The sequence below is a fragment of the Indicator indicator genome, chromosome 26, assembly GCF_027791375.1.
Source record: "Indicator indicator isolate 239-I01 chromosome 26, UM_Iind_1.1, whole genome shotgun sequence".
Classification (NCBI taxonomy): domain Eukaryota; kingdom Metazoa; phylum Chordata; class Aves; order Piciformes; family Indicatoridae; genus Indicator; species Indicator indicator.
This window is the reverse complement of record NC_072035.1, coordinates 2498012-2516682: the sequence shown is the minus strand read 5'-3', so window position 1 is coordinate 2516682 and position 18671 is coordinate 2498012. Positions and strand designations below refer to the sequence as shown.

At 43.1% G+C, this 18671-nt stretch overlaps 2 protein-coding genes across 3 annotated transcripts in view; both read left to right on the top strand.

Moving 5' to 3' along the window:
• LOC128975575 (protein HIRA) overlaps positions 1 to 7276 on the top strand; it is a 38437-nt gene extending 31161 nt beyond the window's left edge. Inside the window, exons 20-25 of the mRNA XM_054392538.1 lie at positions 260 to 318; positions 1519 to 1624; positions 3432 to 3554; positions 4633 to 4796; positions 5737 to 5825; positions 6390 to 7276. Coding sequence (XP_054248513.1) covers positions 260 to 318; positions 1519 to 1624; positions 3432 to 3554; positions 4633 to 4796; positions 5737 to 5825; positions 6390 to 6506 — 658 coding nt within the window. The 3' untranslated portion in view covers positions 6507 to 7276. The remainder of the gene's footprint in view (positions 1 to 259; positions 319 to 1518; positions 1625 to 3431; positions 3555 to 4632; positions 4797 to 5736; positions 5826 to 6389) is intronic.
• A 2335-nt stretch (positions 7277 to 9611) lies between these two features.
• Positions 9612 to 18671, top strand: part of PPIL2 (peptidylprolyl isomerase like 2) — a 76334-nt gene continuing 67274 nt past the window's right edge. For both annotated transcript variants that reach the window (XM_054392540.1, XM_054392542.1), the window contains exons 1-5: positions 9612 to 9666; positions 9791 to 9840; positions 10677 to 10722; positions 11641 to 11703; positions 11866 to 11917. In XM_054392540.1, the coding sequence (XP_054248515.1) occupies positions 9635 to 9666; positions 9791 to 9840; positions 10677 to 10722; positions 11641 to 11703; positions 11866 to 11917 (243 nt within the window). In that variant the 5' untranslated portion in view covers positions 9612 to 9634. The remainder of the gene's footprint in view (positions 9667 to 9790; positions 9841 to 10676; positions 10723 to 11640; positions 11704 to 11865; positions 11918 to 18671) is intronic.

Sequence of the window (18671 nt, the reverse complement as noted above, 5' to 3'; positions counted from 1 at the left end):
GCTGTAGCCAGGTTTTCTGATAAGAAGCTGTAAAAGTTGTCCTCTACTATTGACTTTTGTCGTAAAGGGTTTGAGTTTGCAAAAAATTACTTTGAAGCTATGAAGAAAATGTTAAAACAAAACAGAAACAAAAAAACCAAGCAACAGATTTTCCCCCCAAACTTCACTTTGTTGTGAATAATGAAGAACTGCATTTGTTAAATTGTTTTGGAGCTTTCAGTTGTTTCTAAACCTCAGGCCTGTCTTTTGTCTTTTTCAGGGATGTTCACAAGCAGAGAGCCATTGTTAGAGATGAGTCTTTGCAAACAATATTTTCAGGTAATAAAAAAGGGTCATTTAGTTTCCAACCTTTGAGCCCACTTGTACTGCTTAGTGCCCCTTAGGAATATGCTGAAATTTCACAAAACCTGAAAAGCCTAACCAATTAATTTTCCTTCATTGTTGTGTAACAAAGGGAAGTCGTTTGCAGTGTCGAAATACAGTAGAAACAACTTGAGGTGGTAATATCAGTGGGTAACAGACTCGTACAAGATAACTGTGGGCTTGCATCTGAACTTGCAAATGCAGTGTTGTGAAGATCACAATTTAAGTATTTAATGTAAATCTGCTCTTACAGCAGTTTCTCTGTGTGTGCTTTGCATATTATCTTAATGAAGAACAGCAAATTATTATCTTCGGATTTGTTATTGCAAACCCTTCAGTTTTTAGAATTGTCAGTATCTGGCATCAACCAAATTATCAAAAAAGCACGGTCTCAGAGCATATGGGCTTCAATTTTAGCTTGAATTCATGCTAATCAAATAGTGCTAACCAAAGCTACTTAAAGTAGTTGTAGTAGCAATTTACAGATGTCTTCATTAGATGTTGCATGCACAGACTGGGTTTGGAATATGCTGAGACATGGGAGACTCCAGCCATCCCATTTACACTATTCTTGGAGAGCACACCTTTCAAAGTATGCTGAGTTTTAGAACTTTTAACTTCATTGGAAAAAAAAACAAGAAAAAAGCTTCTTACAGAAGACACAGCAAAGAATTGCTGAAGATTGCCCCCTGGACATGAAGCTAATAATGCTCCTGTTCTGTATAAACTGCAGCATCAAGATTTTGTAAAAGAATTCTTTTATTTTGTAAAAGAATGATTTTAATGCCACTGTGCTCAACCTGATGCTTACAGAATCACAGAATGTTAGGGGTTGAAACAAACCTTGAAAGATCATCCAGTCCAATCCCCCTGCCAGAGCAGAATCACCAAGGGCAGGTCACACAGGAATGCATCCAGGCAGGTTTTGATGACTCCAGAGAAGGAGACTCCACAACCTCTCTGGGCAGCCTGCTTCAGGGCTCTGTTACTATCACTACTTTGTGTCCTGACCTTCCTATAAGTCCTTCAGAATAACATTGAATCCATTTCTGTTGGGTGCTGTGTCTGATAATTAATGTGGATAGTGTTTTTTTTCCCATTATGAATGTTATGAAGGACTCCAAAAGAAATGCTTTGGTCTGATTCACCTTGCAGGAAGTGATGCAACTGTCTCTCAGATCTTGCTGACACAGCATGGCATACCTGTAATGAGCATGTCTGATGGCAAGGCATACTGTTTTAATCCTTCTCTTTCTACATGGTAAGTTAGATATTGTTTCCTGCTTTTACAATTTAGCTGAACTGTCATGAATTCTGACTTCCTATTTCACTCCATAGTTCAAGGGTTAGTCTGAGTAAGGTTACATCCCAAGCTTAGTTTTTGCTCTGGTTCACTATTGTATGTTTAGGCTTCACTCTAATATTTTTCCTATGTCTGGGTTTTACTCTTTACTGATATTCATATGATTTGTTATGTTAAAAATTAATTCATAGAATGAAAAACTTAAACTACAGCTTACTTAATCACTCCTCTCTACATGGTGCATCCTCTTTCATTTATTAACTTACACCTAGATAGTATTTTGCTGATGTGCATCAGTTGAATCCATTAAGCAGTTGGCAACGATTAAAGATGATCTACTCTTACATTTCACTTTTTGTGAAAGAATGCAGATCTGGAAAATTTGTCAAACAATTTTCAGAGTTTCGTGGGAGTTTAGATGTGTTACAATTGTTTTGCTCAATTTCAAGAGTAAATAAGATAATTCCAATCCTAAACATGTATGTGCCTGCCTTTATCCAGTCCCCATCATTCCTTCATATTTTCTTTTTCAATCTGATGCCAAGTCAGTTTTGAGGAGAGCTCTTTGTCTCCAGGATGTAAAAGTTTAATGAAGGTAGTAAGTCAGGTAGGGGTGGAAGGAAGAACTCACTGTGCCCCAGAGAATCTGCATGGAAGGGTCATTACTGATGTCCTAAACATAAGGTAAGGCTACAGAAGAGTCTTATTGGGTATCAAATGGACTTTCCCCATGGATACTCCTCCTTCTGCCAAGGCATAGGTACCCATACAAAAACAAAAAATGGTTAAATTATTTATACTGGCTTTCCAAACAGTTTCTCTGTTGTCTTTCTAAGGAAAAAACATGTTGCATCCTTAATATAATGGTTGCTTAGGATAATGAGCATGCTGGACGAAAGGACTTGTTGTTTTCACTTCTCCTTAGCATAATTGTTATTAGTCAGCTACTTGATTTGAATCTTTTAGAAAAGAAAAAAAACACCTGATTTGTTCTTCAGTTAAACTGAGAAGTGATGCAGGATTTTTCACAGTCAGTAAAGGAGCAGAGGACAGGCTCTCAGCCATACTTCTGTCATTTCTCAGTTTGGTACCACAGTTTTGGAAATGTATAAAAGAGCAAGCCCTTTAGTCATCATACAAATTTAAACATGATAAAGCAGCAAAGGGTATTTCAAAGACTTATGCCATTTTACCTCTGAGCTTTCTCAAGGTCTAAACTTAGCGTCAGCTTGGGCCACTGATTCCCTTGGCATCTCAAAGCAGTGAAAATGATACCCTTGATTAGGTGTGGAAATGCCAGCTGTAACTGTCAACTCCATGTGAAGGAATAGCTGTAATGTATGGAGAGATTGTAAACATGTGTGATCTGTGGTGACTTGTCTGATAGGGAAGGTAAAATCAAGCTCTTAACGAGAAAGTCATTTACCTCTGTTTGCTCTGGTCTGTGGTCTGGGGCATGACTTCTCACGGGGTATAAAATGACAAGTAGAGACTTCATTGCCTTCAAAACTAATGCTGAAGTGTATTATATATAATGAGTGTTGGGAACTTTGGGAGTGGAAGGGACATTTCCCTGACAGCACAAGCAGAATTTGGTCATGGAGTGAGAGTAGTTGGAGCCCATGGAATTCCTGAGCACCTTGGTGATAGGTTTTTTTGGTTATCTGTGAAAATACGAGTGGGGCTTTGAGGCAGAGCAAAGCTGGATCCCCTGCTATCCTCAAACTTGATTTTTTTGTCTGTTTGCCTTTTTTTTCTTTTTCAGGAATCTTGTTTCAGACAAACAGGACTCTCTAGCACAATGTGCAGACTTCAGGAATAGTTTACCATCCCAAGAAGCCATGCTGTGTTCTGGGCCCTTAGCTGTAATACAGGGACGAACATCAAAGTAGGCACTGCCTTGCTTCATTTGACCACCATCCTTGTCTCTTTCTTTTTTAACTCTGCTTTATTCATGCGTTTGAATCACTGAGTTAATTCTGAAGGTACTAAATGCTCAGACAGTGGTTTTTTTGGGTTGTTTGTTTTAAACCTTTAGAAATGTATAGGTTATATCTTAATGTTACTTTGAGATTATTAGAGGGGCAGAAAAGCATGAGCTGAACTTGATTTTAAGGCGTGGAGTAAAGTATTTCACAATTCAGTGCATGTCATACTTGTCATAGAATACCAGGTTGGAAGGGCATTCAAGGTTGATTAGCTAAACAATTCAGTGCATGTCATACTTGTCATAGAATACCAGGTTGGAAGGGACCTCAAGGTTGATTAGCTAAACAATTCAGTCCATGTCATACTTATCATAGAATACCAGGTTGGAAGGGACCTCAAGGCTCACTAGCTAAACAATTCAGTTTAGCTAATTTATTACATTTTAATTTTCCATTTACCAGCTTTCTGGAGTAGGCCTACAAATTTTCAGTAGTTCAGTTGTCATCAAAGGATTTATTCAATGAAGCCTTCCAATACCTGAAGGGATCCTACAGGAAGCTGGAGAAGGACTTTTTCTAAAGGTGTCTAGCAATAGGACAAGGGGGAGTGGTTTTAAGCTGAGGGAGAGTAGGGCCAGACTGGATCTTAGGAAGTAGTTCTTCAGGTGGTGAGACTGAATAGGCTGCCCAGGGAGGTCATGGATGCCTCCTCACTGTGGGTGTTCAAGGCCAGGTTGGATGAGGCCTTGAGCAGCCAAGTCTAGTTGAGAGGCATTCCTACCCATGACAGGGTGGTTGGAGTAGATGATCTCTGAATCTCTGAGGTCCCTTCCAACATAAGCCATCCTGTGGTATGATATATGATATGATTCTATGTTGTGAAGGGGGAGGCAGTTTGCTATGAAGTGCTGCTTTTGTCATTAAAAGCTTGAACTCTGGGAGCACTGAAAGATAAAGGTAGAATAACATATACTACTGAAATATGTATTCTTGACCATTCCAGCCTTAAAAACAGATACTAATTCTTTGGGTTTGTAGTTCAGGAAGGCAAGCTGCAAGATTGTTCTCCATGCCTCATTTAGTGCAACAAGAAACAACACTTGCTTACCTGGAGAACCAGATAGCAGCAGCACTTACGCTACAATCCAGTCACGAATATCGCCACTGGCTCCTTATCTATGCACGGTACCTAGTTAATGAAGGTGAGGCCTGCCATGCTCTGGTGCTTCTTTGCAGCTCTGATGGACCTGTAAGAAATGCTCTGTTCATGTCCTGTGTATGTATGATTGCACTTAACGTTCTCCTCTTAGCACTTAGCTTCTGGACTCTGTTTACTTAAAACCAAAACATCCTGCTCAAGTGCCTTTGCTCCCTTCAGTGCTCGATTCTCAGGAATCTTGTTTTGTCACACAGAGTGTGGACAGATTGTGGTCTGGGGAAACCGTGGCATCTGTGGACTTCACAGTTCCAGTGGCCTGGAAACTCTGTGATGATATTAAAGGTTTACTTCTAAAATGACGTGACTTAAACTTCGTTATAAGCCTTTTTGCTGAGGGCTTGACAGATCTCTTCATTTAGTATTTTCCTGTTTCAGAAGGATGTCAAATTTATTTAATTTATTACTACTGACTCCATTTTGTTCAATTTCATATTTTGCCACTAAATGCAGCCTAACAAGTTTTCCGCTTCACTGGTTTTCATTTTGTGGCTTTCCAACTCTTATCATATCTCTTGCATATTAATTCTCTGGCTGTCAAAGTCTGTCAGTTTTTCCAATGTTTGTGTTTGTCTTTTTATTTTTTTAACAGCTGTTACGTTTGTGGGAGAGAGAAGTGAGGCTGAGATCAGGGCAGCTCTTAAAACAAACCGGAGGATCTACTTCATTTTTTCTCCCCTTTGTAGATCGTTATTAGTTGTGTTTTTGAGAACATAAACCAATTGAGAACTCTAAAGTAAATCCTTTGAAAATCATCTTATCTTTCCAGACATCTGTTGTTTGAAAGAATAATATCCAAAAATCAATGGTTTAGACTTTATTCTGGATTCTTGTAACTCTTTCCTGAATGTCATCAGTTATGTTGTGGAGTAGCTCTCTATAGTGAAATGCTTATGAATGTGCTTTTGTTTTCTGATGATGTTCAGGGTTTGAATATCGTTTGAGAGAATTATGCAAGGATTTACTGGGTCCAGTCCATTACTCAGCTGGAAGTCAGTGGGAATCAACAGTTATGGTAAGTCCTGGTAATAGTTTAATAAAGAATGAGGCAGAGTTCCCATGGAAATTGCAGAATGTGGGTAGACAATAGGACGTAAAATAGGATTAAATTTAGTGGCAAAAAAAGCAGCTATGAATTATTTTTGCTGATCCTGGAACCCTTGCCATATTCTGCTCTAACCACATAAGCAGGTTTCCTCCCAGGGCACCTGTGAAACTGTAGACAAATTCGTAGTGCCACAGTCTGGACTCTGGTGCTGTCTTGAGCATCATGTGGATGGAGCCGAGCTGCCCATTCAGGCCTCCACATTCCTCAAACAGCAACTTTGGAGTAGTGAAATGTATTCCCTTCTCTAGAGCATGCTTGGAGTCTGTGACTGCAGAGTCTGCACCAGCTTCATGAGTATAGAGCTGTAAAGACAGTTTTAGGTCCAGCAGTCACGTAAGCAAAGAAAGATAAAATCCACAGCCCTCTCCAGGCAGGCAGGAATGTTAATCAGCTCTGTCAGATGTATTTATGGTATCAAACAACTCATTCTGAGAATGCTTCTGTGTTGGGTTTTTTTTTTTTTTTTTTCAGGGTTTACGAAAGAGAGAACTATTGAAAGAGCTTCTCCCTGTTATTGGACAGAACCTTCGTTTCCAGAGGCTTTTCACAGAGTATCAAGAGCAGCTAGACATCTTGAGAGACAAGTAGCATTTCCCCAGATTTTACCTGCGGGGCCTGGTCCGAGAGAAACTGCTGGACAGCATTAACCAGAGACAGAAGAGGAGGGAGAGCCCGGTCAGTGGGGACACTCCTGAAGAGCGCAGTGCCGTAAGGGTCCCAGATGCTTCAGGAGTGACCTGCTCTAGTTTTTAAAGAAGCTCACAAGTGGATTCATGAAAACGACGAGTGGATGAGCTAGACAGTTTCCCCAGTGAAACTTAACCATCAAAGCTGTGGCCTCTGTTTCTATGGAAAGTCGTGGATATATACTTCAGGGGGGTCCTTTTGGATCTGGATCTCATTTTAATATCAAAACTAGCTGAGAACTGTTTGTGGGGTTTCTTGGATGTCCTGTGAAAAGCACAGTACTTCAGAGTACACTGAACAGCATATTTAACCCTGTTTAGGGGTTTTTGCCTGAGGATTTATTGAGGCTCAACACTATATTAAATTAGATGAATGAGCCAAGTAAAAAAAAAAGGAAATTTCATAAATATTAAGGTATTATGCAGCCAATAGACTCTTTCCTGTGAATATAATAATAATAATAAGAGGCTGTTCTAACACATGGACTATTTTTGTACTAGAATTTGCTAACTTGTGATATGGAATTTTATTTGGCCGATAATCAGGCTCTCTACAAAGTCATCTTGTAGGAAATTTAACTCTAATTACAAAAGCTATGTTTCAAAATAATTCTACCAAATTAACATGTCATCATCCGGTTTTTAATTTTTAAATGTTTGTAAAAGGCATTTGGGGCAGGGGGGAGAGGGAGGGAATACAGTGGGGTGGCTCTTTTTGTAAGTACAGAAATAAATGAACATTGCATTGGTTTAAAAAACAAACAAAAAAAAAATCAAAAACATGGTCTTGAATTATTGCAAAGGGCACAGGCACCTCCAGCAATGTCTATGCAGGCTGAATCATGTAAATGTGTCTAGAAATAACTAACACTGTTTGGATGATCTTTCCTCTGAAAGCATGATCAGACAAGTACTTGTGTTCTCCCTAGACCAGCTAAAAAGTTTTCTCTTGGATCCACATCTCAGCTAAAGGAGGAGGAGCTGTGTGGGAGTGCTCATTACCTTGGGCAGCACAAAGCAAAATGGGCTCCCCTGACCACTGTTGAAAGTGGTCAGCACCACAAGAAGAAGTGAGCTTTGTGCAGTTACAGACAGGTTCCTTGTGTGGCATTTTGTGGTAACAAAATAGTGCTGGTGCCCTGCCAGCAGTTCAGCTGTGGAGTGCTTTTGGAATTCCACTGAAACCAGATCAATCAATTTGTTTTCTTTCCCAAAGTAGGCTTGGTGCTGGGAAAGAAGCACAGGTATGTGTTAGCTCTTTACAGGACCTAAATATTCAGGTGTGCCTCCATTTATTGCCTTACTTTGAGATGTTTTTGAGTAAGAAAATTAGTTTTGAAATTACTAAGTGTATTTGAACCCTTATAAAAGGGCTGTTGCTCCCCATAACTTTTAGCAGAAACTATGCCCTTCATCCTCAGGCAGAACAAGGACTAGCTGTGCTACTTTGGCTGAAGGGGACTGAGCCTCTTCAGAGAGGTGGCTCTGCAGTTATATGGTTGTCTGGATCCTACAAGGAGGGACACATTCTTTAAGGCAACAACCCCCATATTTGGAGGGCTTTGTTGTCTCCTGTATTCATCTGGCAGACCAAGTGGACACTGGATTACTTCTTTGTACAGCAATCTCATGTACACACTGACAAAAGTGTCTTGAAGAGCAATAAAAACAACTACTTTAGCAGCTAATCTTCAGTCTGGCATCACTGAGTTTTCAACAAGCAGTGAGAGGTGTAGTGATAGCACAGCTTGATTCTGCATGTACCCCCCTAAGGGGACCCAGTCAACTTACCCGATCTTGTAGTCCAAGCAGTTTAATGGTACTGTGACAACTGGTCGTGGTAGTGCTGTAAATGATTCATGCTATTGCCAAATAGTCTACCCTTGTGGGAACAGGCACGTTCATCAGAGCAGAATCACAGACCCACTGTATCACAGAATGGTTTGGGTTGGAAGGGATCTTTAATGGTCATCTAGTGCAAGCCCCTTGCAATAAGCAGGGACATCTTCAACTGCATGAGGTTGTGCTCATCTTGTGCTCATGTATGCAGGCAAGAAATCCACCAAAATGATTAAAACAGCAGGTGGACCCTGTGTTCTGGGGAAAGAAGTGGTCCAGTCCAAAGCCTGGTGCAGCCAGTGGGTCTTGTTCTGTGTAGGCAGCTGCCAGGGTCATGATTTAACAAGGAAAAAGCAAAGGAAGATGTTTTTGGAGGTGTTTGATAAGGGAAAGCTCAGACAGGTGCCCATTTCCTTCTGCAAAAGGCAAGATATTTGGGTTCAGGCCATCCTCCATTCAGCCTTGTGCTGTTCATACCAATCTGTAATGAACGCTGTTCAGTAGGAGCTAAGGTAGGTAGCTGAGGGAAAGTCAGTTCTTTGTAATGAAGTCTTTGAAGAGATGCTGAAATACATTTTAGGAAGAGCTTAAACACCTCCAGAGCCCTGGGCAGACCATTCCAATGTTTGAGAACCCTCTCTATGAAGAAATACTTTCCAGCATTCAGCCTAGTGCAGCTTGAAACCATTTCCTCTGGTTCCGTCGCTTGTCACCACGCTGTGGCCTCACCAGTGCTGCGTACAGGGGATGCTCACCTCTCTGTTCCTGCTGGCCAGCACCCGCTGCAGGCGGGTCCTGTCTTGAATGGAGACAGGGGGAGCGTCAGAGGGGGGATTCTACGTTGTCACTAGGAGAACTGGGCAGAGCACACCTACCACGACTCCCTCAGCTCTTCCCCGGTGTCCCTGCCCTGGCTGGTGAGGAAAGGCCCAGCCGGAGCCAGAGCTGAAACTGGAGTAACGCCAGACTTAGCTGGGCGCCAAGCGCTAGGGCACAGGCTCGCCTTCAGGCCGCACCTAAGTTTTTTACGTGTGCGCCTCTTCCCGCCGGCGAGTTCCCGCGCTCCCGGCCCGGAACGCCGCCCGCTGCCTGTGTTTCCGCGAGCGGCTATCGCCGCAGCACCCGCACCGGAAGGGCGCCGCGGGGTGCACGGAGTCGCTTCCTCGACGGTCCCCGGGCTGAGCCGCCGCCATGGGGAAGAGGCAGCACCAGAAGGATAAGATGTGAGCGGGGCCGTGTGAAGGGACAGACCGGCGGGGCGGGGAGAGGGGGCTCGGGGCCTGCGGGATGCGCGGGGCGGGCCCGGAAGGCTGTGGGCGCCCCTCAGAGACTCTCCTGTCTCGGCAGGTACATCACATGCGCGGAGTACACGCAGTTCTACGGGGGCAAGAAAGCAGGTAAGGGGTGAGGACCCCCCCACTGACTCGAGTGAGATCGTTTCACTGGCCTGGATAGGCGTACGATCAAACACTGGCTGATGGCCGGGCCTAGCGGGTGGTAGTTAAATTCAGTTAGTGGCCGGTAAAAAGCGGTTCAGTATTGGGGCCACTGCTGTTTAATGTCTTTAGCGATGATCTTGACGAGGAGATTGAGAGCACCCTCCCTAAGTTTGCAGGCACCGAGTTAGGTGGTGGCCAGGCTGGATCGATGGGCTGAGGCCAACTATGTAGGCTTCAACACGGCCGAGTGCGGAGTCCTGCACCTGGTCCTGCACCTGGATAACAACCCCGTGAACGCTTGGGGCTGAGTGGCTGGAAAGCTGTTGGGCACAAAGTGACCAGGGGCTGTTGATAAACAGCCAGCTGAACATGAGCCAGCAGTGTGCCCGTGTGGCCAGTCAGACCAATCCTGGCCTACATCAGCAAGAGTGTGGCCATCAGGACTACAGAGGGGATTGTCCCCCTGTGCTCAGCACTGGTGAGGCTGCACTTTTAGTACTGGGTTCAGTTTTGGGCACTGTAGTACGAGAAGTTTCAAATTTAACCTCAATGCTGTCAGTCAGAGCTCTGGTTTATTTTACTCTGATTGTGCCATTTAGCCAAGGAGGCTCCTTGTGTTTTGCCAGAGTCAATTCAATTTTAGTTACAATTTTGCAAGACTTAAGTGTATTTATCCTTATCACTAGTTAATTGCTACTGTGTATATATCAGAGTGTAACTTCCAAATGTTTCTCTGTTTCCTAGGATACTGTGTATTTACTAAAATTTTGTGGTGTTTTTCCCCCCCCAAACAGACCTTCCACAGACTAATTTTAGACGTTTATCATTTGATCACTGCAGGTGAGATGGAAAATTTACATTATCATAATTAAGTTATTTGTGTGTTTATCAGGCTTTTAACACATAACCATTACTGAAGCCAAACTCTTCCAAGGTAGTTACTTAACTCGGGCCTGCTACAGTAGTAATGCACCAAGAATAAATCTTTAAGAACTTAAATAATACCTGTACTTTCTGTGGTGAGTGTTTGCAGAGATTGGAGCTCCTGGCTACAAGAATACACACGTGATAAAATAATTCAGAACAGTTATTGTGTACCTGCCAGTGTTTCAAATCTGTGTAATCAGGACTTGAATTTCCCTGTTTAGAATGTGCTTGGTCAGTCACTCATCTCTCTTGAGGCAATGATTAGATAGATTGAAGGAGTATTTATGCTAATTTTTTGTGTTTAGAATGTAGAGCTTCAGGTGCTGGAGTGAACAAGAGGAGTTAGTAGAAGTAGGTTAGAAATATTTTTGTAAGTTGAGTAGTTCAAGTTACCACCCACATCTACAAACTACTGCTGTTTGGCTGAAAGCTGCTGGATTATGGAAGCATCCCTAAAAGGAGATGCTGAATGTGATTGCAGTTGCCTCCTAGCCTCAGTGCGAGCAATGAGTGTTTCTGCTTGAACCATCTTCTTTGCTGGTGAGGCCCCACATGCAAATAGCAGCAGGCTCAGGAGTGTTACAGTATCCTGTGGCTCCATGGCTGTGAGTGCTGGCTGCTACATGTCACTGAACTGCTTCAGTTCCTTTCACGGGTTTTGTTGCTAACATAATTTAAGTAGCATCAGGTAGTGGGAATTTGCAGCCACTCAGTATTTTCATTGCTATAGCTCTTAATTTAATGTGCAAGAGAATCAGCAAAAATGTTTCTTGCTTCTGTCATGATTTCCAGCTGATTTTGCTAAATAAAATGTGTGGGTTTTTTTTCTAGTTTGTCTCTGCAGCCATTTGAATACCCAGTTTGCACACCAGATGGGACAGTCTTTGATATACTGTAAGTTCTTGTTTCTGGTTAGCTTTGGTTTTGTGTTGCTGAACTGGTTGCAGCTATGTGATCATCGTTTGGTCTTAGCAAGTTGTCAAAAATAATTATGCCTGTCCACTGAGGTTTCTTGATGGTGCTTGTCATTTGCTACTTTATCCTTTCTCTTTTCAGGAGCATTGTTCCTTGGATAAAGAAATATGGAACCAATCCAATCACAGGAGAAGTAAGTAGTGGTGGGTGTATTCACATGCAATTTTATGCTAGGTTTCCCATTTAATGTGCAAGAGAAACAAAAATGCCTTTGTGAAAGCAAAAGAAGTTGAATGGGAGTGCCGTTTGGAAGGATGATATTTGTGAAATCAGCTTTGCTGAAATTAATATAGCGATTTAGTAGGGCTCTTTTTATTGTCTCTAAAAAAGAAATGGGCTTCTGGGTCTGAGATCTGAGGTGTGATATCCCCTCACTATCATCCTGCTAATGATCTTTGTAGTAGCATCAGCCTCAGGCTGTGAGTGAGTGTTGAAGAAAGAGGAGAGCATTGCATAGTTTAATTTCGTTGCACTGGATTGTGAGCAGAATGAGAGAGGAAATGTGCAGCTTTTTGAGCCTGTCCTCACAGCAGTGGTGTTCAAGCCCCCTGATCATTTTCATGGCCCTCCTCTAGACCCCCTCCATCAGGTCCATGTCCTTCCTGTGATGAAGGCTCAAGACCTGGACGCAGTACTCCAGGTGAGGTCTCACCAGAGGAGAGCAAAGTGACAGAATCCCCTCTCTCAAACTGCTTTCTGTAAGAGTATGAATATGTAAAGCACTAGACAAAGGTGAAGTACTGGAAATACTCAATTGTTGGAATGACATTTGTTTCTGGTGTGTTAAGAGTGCATTGTTTGTGAGGGCAGAGAGGGAAATTTGAAAGACTAATTGTTCCTTGAACTACTGAAAATAGTCTTCCTGAAGTGCAGTGACTCTGCCGAACATGAGGTGGCAGCCGTTGCACAGGATTGGTGGCGGTTTTGCAGATGGCTTGTGTGGTATGAGATTACCTTTGAAACATCTTGTGTTTGATTAAAGATTTTCCCAGCAGACAGATAAGAGGAAAAGCTAAATACAGGTGTAGCACTCCAAACTCTAAACAGGAACAGGCTGTCCGAGACTCAGTATCTTCAGTTCTAGCAAACTGCAGGTGTGTTTGTATGATGGAGATGATTGAAGGTCTTCCTTCAAACATGAAGAGGCCAATGTATGGTTGAGGAGGAATGGAATTACAGTTTTTGCCTGTGTTTTCACAGCCTCCCACCAACTTGCTGCTCTATGCATTTGTTGGGAGTTTTGGGCTGTTGCCAGGTAATTTATTTTTTTTCACTCAGAGCAGTTCCGTGGCACCTGTTCTCATTTCAGACTCTGAACCATGATGTGGTTTAAAAATATTTCAGGTAAATTCTAAGCAAGAAGTGTAATATGTTTGTGGTCTTGTGTAACACAGAGAAAAGGAGAGCGTGCAGAATGGGCTTGGTGAACCATAAATGCTCAAATAAAGTCTGGCTGATGGTGGAGTCACCATCCCTGGAGGTGTTTAAACAGGGTGTTTGACCTGGTGCTGAGGGACATGTGGTTTACTGTTGACCCTACAGTGCTGGGTTGAAGTTTGACTGGGTGATCTTGAAGGTCTCTTCCACACAAATACATTCTGTGATCAATTAGCTTACTCAGATTTGTGCTTTTGTAGCTGATCTGCAGTGCAGCTCCAGCTGTCCTCAACATTCATCCCCTCTCCCCTGGAATGCTTTGTGTGGGAAGCGTATTCTTCTTCCCTGTAGTAGCGGGCTTGTTCTGTACAGCTCTACAGGACGAATGTGTTCCAGACCACTTGGAAGAAAAAGGGAGATGCTTGCTTTCCAGAACAGCACAAAGCCCTGCTACATCCAGCCCTGTGAAGCTGTAATTTGAAGATTGGGGTTGAAGGAAGTGTTTCTTAGGTGGTTTGCTCTGACTTTTGGAAGGAGAGGATAGTATTGGGCAGGAAGGGGATGGGGCTACTGTGACAAGGCAGGGTAGGTGGCAGAGGAAGTCAGTGAGCTGATGTTGGTAATCTGTAGGCTGTACTGCCCTGTATTCAATCTATCACTGTGTGTGCTCCTCCTGTTACTTATCAGCTCTCTCATTGTGGAAATCAGCAAAGATTTTTCTGTACTGGGTTGGTGACTTTACAGAAACTCAGGACTCTGGAGCTACTGGGAGACCTTATGGTGGCCTTCCAGTACCTGAAGGAAACAAGAATACAAGAAAGCTGGGGAAGGACTTTTTACAAGGGCTTGTAGTAATAGGAGGAGGGGCGATGGCTTTAAGCCTGAGCACAGTAGATTTAGACTGGGGATGAGGAAGAAATTCTTTACAGTGAGGGTGGTGAGACTCTGGAATAAGCTGCCCATGAAGGTTGTGGATGCCTCAGTGGAGCTTTGGAGAGCCCTGCAATCATTAATACATTTATCTTCACAGTGCTTCCAGAGGGTAGGACTGTGCTAGTCTTTTATTAATTACATGTTTGTGAACTGATCTGCAAGTGACTTCTCTGAGTATTCTGACTCCAATATTGGCACAGCCTTCCTTTTTAAAGAAATTTGGCAATGTCAAGGTCACAGCTATTCTTTGATACATTAAAAATATTCTATTTTTTCCCCTTTCCTTCCTTGTACTCCCTCATGGTTTGTAGTTTATTTTTTTCCTTGCTTTTCTGAACATTCTCCTGAGGTGCAGTATGGACACCAATAACCATTTAAAAGAAAGAAATCACCGTTGGTTTTTGTCTAGAGTTTCTCATGAGTGCTTCACTCTACTCTGCTAAGACCTCACCTGGAATACTGCATCCAGCCTTGGAGCCCTCAACACAGGAAGGACATGGACCTGATGGAGAGGGGCCAGAAGATGGCCACAAAAATGATCAAGGCGCTGGAACACATCTGCTACAAGGACAGGCAAAGGGAGCTGGGGTTGTTCACCCTGGAAAAGAGAAGGTTCCAGGGACACCTAATTGTGGCCTTGCAGTACCTGAAGGGGGCTACAAGAAGGCTTCAGAGGGACTGTTTGCAAAGGCCTGCAGTTCCAAGACAAGGGGCAATGGTTTGAAATTAGAGAAGAGCAGATTTAGATTGGCTGTTAGGAACAAGGGTGGTGGAGCACTGGCACAGGTTGCCTAGAGGGGTTGTTGAGGCCCCATCCCTGGAGATATTCAGGGCTCCACAAGGCTCTGAGCAACCTGATCTAGTGGAGGATGTCCCTGCTGACTGCAGGGGCTTGGATTAGATGACCTTTGGAGGTCCCTTCCAACCCAAACCATTCTATGATCTGAGAAAGTAGGTTTTGATTTTTATTTTCCCCTCCTTTTTAATAACACATACTGGTAAAAAAAATTCTCTTATTGTACCAATAATTTTGGAAGAAACAGTGCAGCTCTTGCAGCTGAACTGCAGCTTGTCAGAGGGCATTGGCTCAATTTTTTGGTCATCTTTGTCAGGACACAGCCCTAGATTGTGTTTACACTAAAATTGCATGAAATAAAGAGAAAAATCATAGCTGGCTCATTGCTTTTTACTGAGAGCATCACTTTGGCTTCTTGGGCTTGCAAATAGTTGCAGGCTTGCCAGACTATTTCCTGTAGCATTGATATGACAGCAGTGACCAGCATGCCCACACACGTCAGCCAGCTGGGCTCAGGAGTACCTGCTTCCAAGAAATGAGATTGGTCAGAGCATGTCTGGTTTGTTGGAATCTCAGCTCTGAACAGATGACAGATCTGCATGAAGGTAGCAGCCTGCCTTTTGACAGGAATTTCAAGGGAATTATTCTTTGTTGCATGGATCTGTTTGTTCTGTGTGGGCTGGGCTATTTTGCTCCTTTGCATTGTAACGTGTCTGATATAAATACCTTCTTTTTTCGTTCTGGTTCAATAGCATTCTAACTGCATGTGGGCAGGCCAGATTATTATGGAACACTTCAGCTCCATTCAAGACTAGCTCTGTATCCTTGGGCAAATATCTCTCTTCCCCTGTCTCAGAAGTAGCTGTGATCTTTCTGTCTTGTGGCCCCTTTTATTCTGTGGGAATTTAGTTCTCTTTGGACTGTTGAAAATCAGTTAATCTCTGATGTTTGCTCCTCAGGCTTTGGTCCAAAGTCAGTTTAGTGACTGTTTTAAGTGCTTTTAAATGTATACAAAGGGCTCACCTGTGTGAGTTGTTTCTGCTCTGCTCAGAGCAAGACTAAAATCCATGTGTCTCCTGATCCTGTGTAACCCAGAGAGGCAATCCCCATGGTAAGGGCCACGTGCAGCTGTGTGGGTGTTGCCTATGTGTATCTTGAAGGGCAAGCAGGGTTCAGACAAGTTAATTGAGCTGGGGCTTAACATATGCCTCAGAGTGAAGTTAAGAAAGCTGCAGATGCTGTGTGGTGGAGGTATAGGACTGGAAGTCACATTTCTGGTCTAAATGAGGCAGAGCACAATTTGTGTTGTGCTTGGCCTCATGCAAGGTTGGGATTCAGATCTACAGGTCACAGAAACCTTTTACTAAGCATCACAAGGGTTTAGCTTCTTATTGGGTAAAATAGGAAAATTTTTGTAAATGCTGAGGGATTTTTTTTTTTAGGGTTGGGAAAGCCTTTTGCTTGGGCTGCCTCTGAAGATAACTGTAAAAAGGAGCCTGGGCCCTGTAAAGAAGGAATAGAAGGCAGAGCCACTGACATGGAAAAATGAGGACTAACTTTGAGGTTGGAAGACTGAAAATCTCTGACTTTCCCCAGTAAGACATCTGCCTTCTTAAAAGACAAAGCTGTACCCTAAGTTTTAATCTGTGTACAAGATAAATATTTGCTGTTGCTCTCCCACACTCTTAATCCTGTATTTACCAACTCCAAATGACTTGGGGTGAGATTCTGTCCAAGATGATCAAATAACTGCAGCAGTACAGGTGCCTGCCTCATGCAGTCAGCCTGTCTGATCCGCGCTTTACAGAGATGCACATCTTGTACCTGCACAGCCTACAGCAAAGGCAGGGCTGGTAGCAGACACCTCCTCACTCCAGCATTCCACTGCCCTTTTCTAAATCATTTGTTTGAAATAAGGTTGGTAAAGGTAATGCTTGCCTAAAAATTACAGGCAACCTGTAACTTCTTATCCTCAAAAGAAAAAAAAAATGCAACCAAGTCTCTTACTTGAGAACTTTTGGAGAGTCATTCTCAAATATGTTCTTTGCATGGTTATTAGCTAATTCCTCTCCCAGTTCTTGGTGGCTATTGTTTATTCATTTTTTTGTGAAAAGAGTCATAGATTCATTCATAGAATAGTTTGGGTTGAAGATCATCTAGTTCCAACCCCCCTTCCATGGCCAGGGACATCTTCTACTAGCCCAGGTTGCTCAAGGACTCATCCAGCCTGGCCTTGAACACCTCCAGGGAGGGAGGAAGGGAGCATCTGAGACCTACCTGGGCAACCTGTTCCAGTGTTTCTCCACCCTCACAGGAACAAGTTTCTTCCTAATACCTGATCTAAATTATCTCCCCTCTTCAAGCTTCAATCTGTTCCCTCTTGGCCTATCACTACAAGCCATTGTAAAAAGTCCCTTCCCAGCTTTCTTGTAGGATCCCTTCAGCTGGAAGCCTGCTGTAAGGTCTCCCCAGAGCCTTCTCTTCTCCAGGCTGAGCAGCCCCAACTCTCTCAGCCTGTCCTCATAGGGAAGTTTCTCCAGCCCTCTGCTCATCTTTGTGGCACCCTCTGGACCCACTCCAGCAAGTCCATGTCCCTCTTATGCTGGAGGCAGGAGCACCGGACTTGGAACTGGACACAAGGTTTCTTTTTCAGTTTGATCAAGTAATTTCCAGTCAGACTCATGGAAATGGTTAGTGGCCTTGTGGTGAGAGAAGCTTGCTGACTAGGTTAATGGAGAAGGTCTAGATATTACTTTTCTATTGCTGAGTTCAGTAATCCCACTTGAAAAATGAACAAACAACCTCACAGCACGTTTTTTTTTTTTTTAAACCACTAAAAAATTATTTGGCTGCTTAACTAAGGGAAATCCTGCCTGAGAAGGCTGCAGAAATTGGAGCAAAGGTGAAACTTCCTTGAACATAAAAGTGTTTTCACTACATACATGTTTTGAAAGCACAGATACAGGGCTGGAAAGCACTGATAATGGTTTCTTCACTCAAGAAGTAAAATATAATAGTTGCAAGAGTCTGAATAAAGAAACTGCAGCATGTCAGGAGTGTGGGAAGTGTCACGTACTATAGGGACAGGCATGAAAGTACAGGGAAGGTTCCAGCCAGGACTTTATAATTCACTACAAATTGCTCCTCCATCTCTATCAAATAATCAGCACAGGGCCTCTGTGTTTGGGGAATGGATTCCTGTCAGTGGGTTGCATGAGCTTCACACATTGCTGAGTCAGAGCTGTCAAGATCAAGACCACAACCAAAAGTCACCCAGCGCTCAGCTGAGTGGAATGGGTCTTGGTCCTCAGCTGGGGAGGGACAAGTTTGAATTTCATGTGACCCGTGGCTGCATCAGCAGTGACCATGGCCTTTAACTTGGTTCTTATTACCTGTGTGGCAATTTTCTGCAGATTGCTGCTTTAATTGTGTTATTCCAGGTGTGTTTCTAGATAATGAGCAGCAAATAATGGATGTCATCAGACAAGGATCTATGGTTTAAAGGTGACCTCTTTCATGCCAGGGTAGCAGTAGCTGCTGTTGGAATACATTGTCATGGAAATGTAATAGCTGTCAGTAATGTTCAGTGTGATCTGTTTTCAGAGTGCTTCTCTAGACCTTTCTGTAACGTGGTGGTAATATTGCCTCAGGATTTGGATCACAAAATGCTAGGGGTTGGAAGGGACCTCCAGAGATCATTGAGTCCAATCCCTTCCTGCCAGAGCAGGATCACCTAGGGCAGGCCACACAGGAATGCATCCAGAAGGGATTTGAAAGTCTC